This window comes from Micropterus salmoides, unplaced genomic scaffold (genome assembly GCF_014851395.1).
Source record: "Micropterus salmoides isolate LMB-PRFRI ecotype aquatic unplaced genomic scaffold, ASM1485139v1 Ms_hic_scaffold_5, whole genome shotgun sequence".
Lineage (NCBI taxonomy): Eukaryota > Metazoa > Chordata > Actinopteri > Centrarchiformes > Centrarchidae > Micropterus > Micropterus salmoides.
In genome coordinates, this window is record NW_024044237.1 from 29,844,705 (window position 1) to 29,857,154 (window position 12,450).

At 37.4% G+C, this 12,450-nt stretch overlaps 1 protein-coding gene across 5 annotated transcripts in view; it reads left to right on the forward strand.

The window, feature by feature from the left end:
* Window positions 1-12,450, forward strand: part of ldb2a (LIM domain binding 2a) — a 93,355-nt gene that overhangs the window by 63,227 nt on the left and 17,678 nt on the right. For all 5 annotated transcript variants that reach the window (XM_038699547.1, XM_038699549.1, XM_038699548.1 and 2 more), the window contains exons 4-5: window positions 6,150-6,272; window positions 10,891-10,974. In XM_038699547.1, coding sequence (XP_038555475.1) covers window positions 6,150-6,272; window positions 10,891-10,974 — 207 coding nt within the window. The remainder of the gene's footprint in view (window positions 1-6,149; window positions 6,273-10,890; window positions 10,975-12,450) is intronic.

Here is a 12,450-nt window from a genome sequence, read left to right on the forward strand (position 1 = left end):
AGCTGCAGCTCTGGAGGCCCGAATCTCAATCAGCTCTGCCTCGCCTCGGTTTTCTCAAACACCACCACCACACCGCCTCCCCCCATCCTCCTCCTCCACCACCTCTCCTCCTCTTTCTCATCCCCCTGCCTGACTCGCTCGCTCACTCATTCTTCCCTCACTCTTTGCTCCCTCACTCTCTCTCATCCCCCCCCCACACACCCTTAGCTCACACACACACACACACACACACACACACACAGCACATGCACACACGCATCCTTCATCCCTAGAGAAATCATCCCCAGCTCCCAACTCGCTCTCTTGCTCTCCCACTCGCTCTCTCTCTGCCTGTATCTGTCTCTTTCTTTACTCGTCTCTCTCTCTCTCTCTCTCTTTCAAAATTTCAGGTTCAGATTTGGGTTTATTAGCATGGACATATTTAAAAAATGTGGGTCTTATTTTTGTAGTTTGTTTTATGACATCTTGGAAGCTAAAAAAACATCATACATGGAAAGAAACACTAGCAGTCAGACGATTATTCCTTAGTTTACATTGTCATAGTCAATCAACATAAAGGTCAAGGGTAAAACGATGAAGTCCGGGTCTAATTGTCATCGTGCTCCTTGATGTAAATGTACCAACTGGCTGACATCATACGAGCTGCGGTTAGCAGCAACAGTAGTGTTTAATATGGTGTTTATTGCTTATTTAATCTGTTTTGATGTATTTGAAAATATAAATATAGAATTGGGGTTCAGGATAGTGTCCTGAAAAAAATGTACAATAAAAAATCTAAAAGCTTCCACTTTGGGAACCACTGGCAGATAATTTGTCTAACCTTTGGCCTTCTCTACAGTGTGTTTGATCATCTTTGCTTGTGTTTCTTGTCCTGTGTGACTTTATTGTAGTCATATCACCATGTTCCCATGCAGATCTCTGCAATAGAAACTATGAAAATAGGCTCATATTGTAATAAACCAGAATTATCCTTTAAACACACAGGTTGTTTTTCTAAAAAATAACACAAAATCACTACAATGAAAGAAAAACAAATCATTGTAAATAAATAATTAAAAGAAAGGAATATATATGAAAAGAGATTGTTAGACAAGTCAATGTAATGCATATGGTGCGAACCATCGAAGAGAAGGGATGAAGTAAATTGAAACAGGAGGCACTTTTTTAAGGAGCTCAGCACAGCGTCATGTGCTATCTCTATATCTCTCCATTGCTGCTCATCTGGTGGGATATTAAAGACTAAGGAATAGGCGGGGTTAGTAAGATGCAAAGAGTGGGTGGTGCTACCTGGGTGCTGGTGGACAATGAGTGCAGGTTCGCAGGGCAGCAAGGTGTTGACAAGGTGACACAGGGTGCCAATTTGACCGAAAGCCCCCAACCTCTCAGCTGCCCCCACTATCCCAGCACCTCTATTCACTACCCAGCAGGCTTTGCTTTCCCTGGCCAGTGTGTGTTAGCTCTGAGGGCACGGCTCTTGTTACCGGTGCCCAGTTGGGGGTTTCTGCATGCTGGGAGGCGAGCAAAGAGCAAAAGGCGAGTTCGTGACACGGTGATCTCAGCTCAAGTGAATTTAATTCTCTGAGTGGATTTTTTTGGGGGGGAAGGGGGTGGTTGTGTTGTCAACTGTGTGTGTTTCTCTGAGCTTTGCTGGGATTGTATTTTCTTCAAATTTGCACCCCTGTTTGAATTGTCACTCTACCAAACTTTACTTATAGTTGTAAATACTAAATTATATTTATGTTAACTTGCAGTAATCTGCCTTTATTAGTTATAGTACTTTTTAAAATTCCACTAGTCAGCACTCATTGCAAAGTGCGTAAAAATTATAGAAGCGATTCAAATACAGTGACATGACAGAGGAGCTTAAGGTTATTAACTCTTTACATGTTATTATAAGATGTACAGCGTTGATTACTTCTTCTGAGGGATATATGATAATCTCAACCATAGCAACAAGCTGTCGACATTCCTTTCAATACTGTAGATTCAATTGTGTGTTGCCATTTGCTTATTTTTAGCCATCTCAGGTTTCATTTCATTGATCTTTTTAAGTATGCCATGTGTTTGCATTTAGATTATTTACTGAATGTCTTTTCATCTATGATATCCTGTGAATTGAGTCCTTTGTCATTACTAGTTGCAGCATATAAAAAGCTTACTTTTGTATTGTTCATGAAGGTCTATAAGACCATAAGGTTGCTGCTTTTTCAGTACGTTATGTAAAGACAGAGTGCACCGAGTCCACTACTTTTTTATTTGATTTAATTTGCCTATGCACATGTCTGACAGGCGTGCATTAGATCCAGCACTATTATTATTTTTAAGATTAGTTTGACATTTTTTGACGATTTAACTTTTATTCATAGAAGACTGTAGAGACATTCAGGAAACATGGAGAGAGGAAGAGGCGATGACTCACAACAACTGCTGCAATCGAACCAGTGACGCTAAAGGCGGTAGCAAGGCCACTGGGACACTCCAATTATATACTATTTAAATTTTAAATATATTCTGCACTTCACAATTTATTCTATTTTTCTTTGTTTTAAATTTTAAAGTTCATTTGAGCTGTTACATTACTTCCACTGTTGTAAGTTGAATGACATGTTAAGGAAAATATTCAACAACATCTTGCAGCTCAACTAAGGCTGCAATTTATGATCATTTTCAATATAGGATTAAATGATTTCTTGTTTAGTCTATGACATGTCAGAACATAGAAAAAAGCTCTTCACAAGTTCTAAAAGCTGACATTGAAATGACTTGTTTTGTCTGACCGACAGTCCAAATCCCAGATATTTAGGGCACTATCATAGACGCGTACAAAAACCAGCAATTCACACATGATAAGATGTGATTTTGTTTGTAATTGTTCTTAAATAACAAATTAAACAATTAACAAATTATCATAATACTTTCAGATTAAATTTCCAGTGATCGACTAATCAATTAATTGACTAGTCTCATCAGCTCTAAACTCAACATATTCACAGCAACGCACTTTTATTATATATACATTGACCATAAATAGGAATATATGCTTTAACCTATTGTCAAACTTTAAATCTAATATATTTACTTTAATCTATACTTACTGATACAGAATGTCATGTGGTATTATGAAGCACAGCAACAGCTTGTGGCCATAATTGAGTACATTTAGTCAACTTTGGTCCTATCTATATTCACCACTCACCAGAAGCAGTCATAATAATCAATTTAATGACCTTCATCTTCTCTGTTGTTAATTGATTGTCATGTTAGGGTACAGTATTGAATAGTTTCTCAGCAGCAGGACGCTGTTATTCTTTCTTACTCTTTTGAGCCGGAGATCCCCTGATCTCAGCCCCGTTGTGTAGAAGATTTATGACCCTGCTCTTAAATCAATGGGTACTCTCTGTGAGGGGCTGCACCATTTAATGGACTACTTTTTAATTCAATGGGATTTTCCTACTTTTAGTTTTCATAAGGGAACACTATTTAGCTAAAAATAAAACAAAATTGGTTACAGCCATTGTGAGAAATATTAGATTTTAACCAATTCTCTCTTAGTATGGAGAAGTAAATAGCTTTGTATGATTGAATGTACGGTGGAATCTGTGGAAAAGGGGTGCCTTGGTTGCATTTGTGGTTAATATATCTCTGCACCACTGCCACTAAGACAAATTCCTGCACATTGATTGCACTTGGCAATTAAAGTGATTCTTATTCTGGTTCTGATTTAGCTGGTTTGCCAATTTATTTATTTGTTACAGAGAAGCAGAAAGCTTGTGGAGAGAAATAAGAGCAATAGTGGAGGCAATGCTAAAGACACATTTGGCACTATGGAAAAAGAAATCAATAGTGCAGCGTTATTTCACTGTAGGCTACAGCACCTGGAAAGCATCAGAAGACACTGGCTTACTAGTAAACACAATTCAAGTTATTTCACTGCTTGTGGGTACAAAACATAAATCTACAAGTACACTTTCAGGACTGATGTAAAGAATTATTTATTTCCTCATACATGCCTAAATATTTGGTCTTTTAATAGGGTTCAGCAGCCCAAAGGGCAGGAAACCACATAATGACCGTGATGCATTTCATTTCAAAGGAGAAAAAGAAAAACACCAAAGTCGCATTAGTTGTTTTGTTTTTTTACCTTTCAGCAGCAATTTGAGTACTAGTGGATTAATTTCAATATTCCTAGTTTTCATAATTCAACCATTGCTGAAAACCCGGGGGTAAGAGTCAAACTTACATATGTTTAGAATATACAAATACAGTTTCTTGTTTTTCGTGTACTCAGTCAACTTTTAAAACTCACGTCGGTCATTTGTAGTTGTTCTAAGAAAGCCATGTATCTCCAAAATGTCAATTTTTTAATTTACATTTTCAGATAATCGGTTGGTTTTTTAAAGAGGTTTATTTATCTAAAGAAGTACAAGACATCTCTCAACCCAAAAAGGAACACTTAGTCCTCCAGTTTGTCTTAAAAATTAAAAAGCACCATATTTGGAGATACATGGTTTTCACTGGACAACAATGGTTCACACCTTTTTATATACAGTCTATGGTTCACACCCACAGTTTGAGTTCTTGGGAAGATGTTGTTTTAAATTTGAGGGTATTACACATCATGTTGCATCCTTCCTTTCACTCTGAACTCTAAGGTCAGCTCTTAGACAAACTGCTGTTGGAATTAGACTAAATAAAAAATAAAGACTATTTTCATTGTCCATTAAACACCAAGGATTATTTCCAAACATTGCTTTAGTCTAATCCACACTTATCTAGCTCAGTGAAGCCCATTATCCAACTGCGCAGATCCCAGGCATGTAAAACCACTGTATCAGCACTGAATTATGTCAGTATGGAAGTGTTAATTTCCAAAATGCTATATATCCATTTTAAGAAAAAAATAATAGTAATTTGAAGTTGCTTATTCAGTATACAGTATTATAATGTTAGAATGGTTAATGCTACTCGTATTGTTTTTCCATAGTAATAAAAGTAAAAGAGATATTCAATCAAGGTTTAGATGTATTGTTGTAAAGTGCTTGTCACGATGTACAACATAAAAGTAAGATACGGGCAGACGTTTTCTCCAAATATGAAATACTATTTCATAATGGAACAAAACTGTCTGTATATGTACTTATTGTAATCTCAGTTGGTTGAATAACTCAGGAAACGCACCGTTGCACAAAGAGTGAGAACATTATACAGGATCCACATATTCAGTCAAGACAGGAGAGAAGCGGCTCTGCGTTAAGGGGTTTTTGGAGCAGTTGAGCTTCTATTTTTTATTTTGTATTTTATTTTTTTGAGTGTGTTGGAGTTAGCGGTGGAGCATGTGACCAGCAAAGGGCGGCGGGGGTGGGGGGTGGAAAGTGGGGAATGAGGGTGAGAAGGAGGAGGAAGGTGGTGGGGTGGGGGATTGGCGGGGGGGGGGGGGCAGTATGGCCACTAGCCTCTTTCTTGCTGATCCTCAGGAGACCATCTGCGCTGGGGGCATTGATTAGAGTGTGTCTGGTGGGATTACATCTTTGCCGTTGCCATGCCAACTAATCAGCTGATTCCCCCCCCCCCCCCCCCCCCGTCTGTCTCTCCGTTTCTCTCTCCTCTCTCTCCCTGGTTGTCACAGCAACGAAATACGAGAGAAGCGCAAGGGCCCCGGCAAGAGCTGAATTCAGCTAAAGGGGCGAAAAAATGTTTTTCTTCCCGTCACTGTTTCCCTCTCTCTCTGTCTCCCTCTCTCTCTGCCTCTCTCTCTCCTCCTAATTGGCAACTCTCTCTGACCTGAAGTTCTTTTGTCTCTGGTGTAAACACACCCCTCTCAAGATTACATTTATTTTCACATTTTAGAAATAGCTGCATGGTTGAGAGGCCCAAGGACAGATGCCTTGAATGAGGGAAGCGAGCAGAGTAAATATTGGGAGCATAATAGCTCGCTCCATGCTACAAAATCCTTGAACATATTCCAAAATGGAGACGAAACCCTTCCAGCGTGTTTTATCAAAATATCGCCCGGCCAATAAACACTGTTTTCTGTTTTGTCTGCATCCAAATCAGCTGACGGCCGCCTGCCAGGCGGTGAATGATTACTGAAAGAGATATCAGGCTGAGGAGAAACGTTAAGTAACACTAACTATGTGATCTTTGTCCAGGTTTGTACAGAGGGCCGTTTGATACTGGAGTTTGCCTTTGATGATCTAATGAGAATCAAGACGTGGCACTTTACCATCCGGCAGTACCGAGAGCTCATCCCCCGAAGCATCCTGGCCATGCACGTGAGTGTGACATCATTACCACAGGACACCCCCCCCCACACACACACACCCCCACGCCCAGATATGCCCATCATTTAAGGTGTCACTTTTTGAATACTAACGAGGGCCTCTGCACTCTGTCAAGACTTTTTAGAAGCTATTCATGAGCATATGAAATTTAAACGCCAACAAAGCAGTTTGGATGGATTTTTGCAAACCAATTTATTTGCAGACATCAAAGGCCACTGAGGATAAAAAAAAAGGGCCCTTGTCTGAAAAGGGAGAGAGAGAGAAAAAAAAACAAGGTCGAATGAATAATCTGCTTAATTCCACTGTGTAACACACATTTAGTCACTGGAGCTGTGGAGTGTAGCTGGAGCTTTCAGATGATTTTGAACTGAAACTGTACTATACAGCACTGCTGTTAGGGAAAATAAAGGAATCCAAATTATATATACACTTAAACCCACGTATCTAAAACAAATAGTCTAATACAGTCCTGGAATAAATCCAATAAATTCATGAAGGTTAGTTTTGTTTAAACCGTTTCAGAGAGGCTGCAGTTTGTGGTGCTGTTGAATTGTATTGTGTTATACTGACGTGTTTCTGTTCACTTGTCCACCACATTTACATCAATGAGGCATAAATGGATAAAGCACTGCAATTCAACAGCACCACAGACTGTACAAAACTGAACATTATAACCTGTTGCATTACACTGCATTTAGTTTTAGCTAGACCCAGGGGTTACAAAACTCTCTTAAGCTCATTTCATCCATGTACCTCTTAATTGTGAGGGCAATTTTACAAGTTGGTCTCATATCTGAATAAGTAAATGTTACGTAAAAGATATGACGGCAGTCTCACTACTTCGGACCTACTAACATTTCCGCAAGAAGTCTGGTTTGAGTATTAAAGTAGTAGCACAAGGTTAAATACATTAAGTATCATTATTAGTATCATATTCAATTTTCAAAGAAAGAAAATCACTTAAATAAACTGTGAATGAGTTGACTTTACGTGTTTAAGGAGATTCTTTGTTAAATTCCCAAGTTATTGTCGGACTTTATAAAACAGACAGAATTCTCTCCCTAATAAATGATGAAATTGATGAGAAAATTTATTAGGAGATTCACTAGAAGAGAAGTGGGGGCGAGTGTCCATCAAGCTCAAGATCATCATTAATTAAACCTTCAGCAGCAAGATAAGTTTAAAAATCCATCAGTGATGCAGCCCGTGAGAGAACAGAAAACACCTTTCTCCCTTCACATCATTAAACTTTTCAACTCACAGCTGTTCCACAACAGTGATGACGCCTCCTCTCGTGTACAAGGTGCCAAGTATTGTGCCAGCACATGGCTCGTTCCATAAATGTCTTGTCATATTTGAAAAAAGCCGTAGGGAACATTTACATAAAAGTCACCTATGTATGAATGACAAAAGCCATTAGAAGCCAGCAATGTTATGTATTCCACGTCCTAAAAGGTCTTAAAAAACAACATGTTATAGTGCTCATGCAATACAGTTGCTATTCATGTAGCTGCCCCACTTCATTTCAGTATTTTCTATTTACCCCCATGGACCTAAAGGTGTGTGAGAGAGGCAGCTTCGCCTGCGTAGCCAGCTTCGTTTTTGGCCAAATCTTCATATGAATTTCACTCACCAATAAATTGGCCCCTCTGGGTATTCACACTAATTCCTGGAGAGTGGGATATTGTGGGGTATTGTGGGTTGTGGCCAGATCTTCAGTGGTTTGTGTGTGAGTGTGAGTTCACTCTTTTGATCGTTGCCTGGACTAATGAAAGCAGATATAGACACATGGGAGTCAGAATAGGAATGTTAAAACTGCAGATAACAGTGCAGATGTAGTCACTGTGGAAGGCCCAGTTTTTGATGTGAGTTGAACTACTTTTACAGTCACTCTTGAGGAACTGATTGAAAAAAGAAATAAAGTTTGTTCTTATTTTAGTTTTCAGAAGTATATAATTGATATTAGTCAAAAGTGATACTGTAGATACTAGAGCTGTGTGTTCAGTGATAGAAATAGAAACAATAAAAAAATCTTACTTTAGTAGAAGCAGAGGAGCTTCAGAATAAATACACCAACAACATAGTGCAAGTACCTCCTTACTGCAAAAATACTTTATTTTAACTCAATTTAAAATGTACCCACAATTAAAATTAGTGAGAAAAAGTGTAAGAATTTTAAGTAGATGTTGGGAATGATTACACAATATGAAAAGTGTGTAATCTCACCTGCCATGGTTGCTTTATTTTTATTTATTTTAAACATTGTTAACACATTTTATTTTTTATTTTTTTTACATTTTTTTATTCATTTAGCTGACGCTTTTATCCAAAGCGACTTACAATTGCTATATATGTCAGAGGTCGCACGCCTCTGGAGCAACTAGGGGTTAAGTGACTTGCTCAGGGACACATTGGTGTCTCACAGTGGATTCAAACCCGGGTCTCTCACACCAAAGGCATGTGTCTTATCCACCTCATGCCATCACCACCTATAAAAGCATTTGTGAAATTAAATAGCTTTTCACAAATTCTCAAATTAAAGCTGGTATTCAAATAATGGCCACAGCTGTGTCATAGTTCTTATTTCACATCTCCTCAACATATGTGATGCATGTAGAGTTACTAGTCATAACAAAAGTAATCACAACTGTTAATACAGTTTGTGTGAAAATCTGCAACCATCCCAAAAAAACATCACAGTTGAGTGATGCAGTTCCTGTAACGCCCACTAGATGCTGACTTCAGAAACTCATCTGTATTGAAGTCAATATCAAAATTGTCAATTGATTCTTTTCAATAAGACATTTGAGTCGCAGTAATTTTTAGTTATTCTTGAATTTGTCTAGACGATGGTTTTAATAGTGCTTGTTCCATTATGGCCTTAAGAGAACAATATTTTAGGGCATGTTTGCTTGACTGACAGGTGTCTCAACTTCACATTCATGTCTTATTACTCCAAGATGACAGCCAGCAGTAAAACTTAATGAAGTCCCTTCAGAAACCTGTATGTTGTTATTTGTTTCAAGTTCAGGTTTAACTTTTAAAAAGCAGTGGTGGAAGTATTCATATACTTAAAAATACCACAATTTAAAAATAGTCAATTACAAGTAAAAGTCATAATCTTAAGTGAAAATACAGAACAGAAAATTTACTTTACAATATTAAAAGTGAAAGGACTCATTGATGATGCTGGATGACCCCATCCACAGTGTTTTTATTATATGTTGTCCAATTGACAGTTCCACAATTCATACAAAAGAGTAAGAACTGACCACCATCTTCAAATGTGTTTTTAAAAAATGAATAAATTGATTGTAAAAATAAAAATTCATGGAAGACCTGTGGTTATACAGTATGTGTGTGTAGGAGTAAAGAATAGATCTTAAATAAGAACAAAAGAAGCTGAGATAGCAATTAAAGGATGATATCTGATTTAAAAAAAAATCTCATGAAGACACATGATTATTCCCTAAGCTTATTTGCTGCACCAAGAATAAGCAGTCAAATCATAAAAAGCTGTAGGTATTGACAGAGCAAAAGCAGACTGAGGAGGAGCAGTGAGCACACTTGCATTCACCACCTTATGAAAAATGCATAATTCTATCTCCAGTCGCATCTCTGTGTGGAGAAAGTCAAGAGGGAACCGAGGGAGTTCTTCTGTACTGTCAGCATACCAACACAAGTGACGGAAGAATTGAATTAGTGTGCATTATTGACAGACCATCAGAATCTGAACTACTTTACTCGTCAAGCAGAATTAGTCTAAACGTACTGTACAGGAATTTGTCTTGGCAGCACCGGTGAATGCCATGTATCAACAATTGTGGAGTAACAGGAGTAAATACTAGCACATATATAGTGCAGGGATACAATAGAGACACTCGGTTCAAGAGGCTAAATACAGAACTTACAGGAATTTAAGATGCATGTCAATGGTCCAAATGAGACATTTGAAAAGAGAAGACAATTACTGCACTTTTTATACAAGAGGTATCATTTTATGATACTGTATACTTCTACTCCATTACATTTAAGACAGAAATATTGTACTTTTCACCCCAGTACATATGTTTTACAGTTAATGTAACAAGCTACTTTGCAAATTAAGATCTTAAAAACAAATAATCAGTTCTTAAAATAGAAACCAAATTATGATTATAAAACGCAATTCTTTCTTAAATGGAAGGATGGGTGGCTGCATTGCTAAATTAATTTACTCTGCTGCCCGGACCCTATATGCATACACTGAGCAACATCATCAAATCCAGTAAAGATATGAAATTGAAAATGTGCAGAATTTTAAATGGAGTGACAAAGTAATATTGATTAATTAGCCCACAGTTTGACAATAGTGTGAAATGAAGGCCTAAAATACTTCATTCAGCTTCATAGAAAAACTGCAGTAACAATAATAAGTAGATGCATTTATGACTTGAGGGTGTGAATGTGTTGATTGTGCATATCTGATGAATGCCAATTAGCCTAATTGCCCATAGATAATTAGTTTATATGCAGTGAGTTGAACACAAATATAACAAAATATAGATGTATAATGTATAGCCTATATATGCATTTGTCTTCATTTTCATTTCTCTGCTGCTTACTTTAGGCACAAGACCCTCAGGTGCTGGAGCAACTGTCCAAAAACATCACTCGCATGGGCTTGACCAACTTCACCCTCAACTACCTCAGGGTAAGGACTCTGCGGTGTGTGTGTGTTGGAGCATGTGTGACAATGTCTATGACTGTCATCCCGCTTTTATTTTTGTTCTCAACTACTCACACTTTAATGCACACGGAGGAATGATTCTTGTCCATTTTTAAATGCTATAATTCATGTTACTCATATATTCTAACTAAATCTCTTATATGTGTGTGCCTAGACAGCATAAAGATGTTTTTTTTAATTATTATTCACTATTAATCACCCCACAGTAAATCTGTTTCAGATTTCCGAGTTTAAATTTACAGGTATATTCAGTGTTTGTCACAAGTTAGACTTAAGTTTATTTTTCCAAAATATGCTTTTCTACATTCTCATATTCACTCTTTAGGTAATTTAAGTTCATGTCGTGGTGGTAAATGCAACTGTCTTTCTCTGAGTTACTGGAATTGAAGGCTTATGCTGTTATTTATGTTTTATGACTCAGGCATTTGAAACCTGAGTGTATAATTTCATGGCATCAAAAACAAAAAAATAAGCACTTATTTCTACTTTACTCTCTGTATATACATGTTGTGCTACCTGACCGTAGCAATATAATTTACGGAAATAGGAAGTATAAGCCAGCTGAATACATTAGTGATTATTTCACAGGGTTTTGTTTGTGTTTTTCGATGCCACAGTTGACTGACAGCTACGATTTCCAAATGGGAGAACAAGAGCAAGCGGGAGAGAGAAGAATTAATTGGATACAGAAAATTAGCATAACATTAATGAACGCTCCCTGTTGAGACTCATAATTGTGAAATGGCGCACAAATCAGGGAACGGCACCTCCGCTGCTTATAATAACTGAGTGAAGAAAGACACAGAGCGGGAGAGAGGGAGCAGGGTGGCTGTTTTTGTTTTCCTATTACAATTATTTTCTATACAGAAAGCAACTGTAATGCCATTGAAAGAGAAAACATATAATTCAACTATCTGTAATTACACTAAAGATTTTGCTTCTGCTCATTCTTTAGTTTGGTGATTCAGATGGTCAGTGCTTAGCACATGAAACAAAACAAAGCTTTGCTTTTGAAGAATGGTTTAGTTTGTTGAAATGACTTGCATTGCCTCAGTGGTCTAAACCTGAAATATTTCACATAAATCCTTGTGTGTCTGCTATATTAGGAATTGGCCGACTTTCCCAGAATGCAATGTGGTTTTATTTTAAATGCTGCAGAAAATCTTCCTCTTAACGAGGGATTTAACCTTGTTCTGAGGTTTTCTTTCATTTCAGTAATAACGAAAACATCATAAACTACATAGATTATTTCACTAGTTTAAAAATAATGATATTTAGTTTATTGAATTTGCATTTTAAGCATGTGAGTTTACTCAGAACGCCATTTTTAAAAAGCATTAAGAAGACAGAAGTAAGAATTGGAGGCTTTGTAACTCTGACTTGTGTCCTTTAAAGCAGTGGTTTAACCCTTAATACGTAACACTGAACACAAGTGTGATT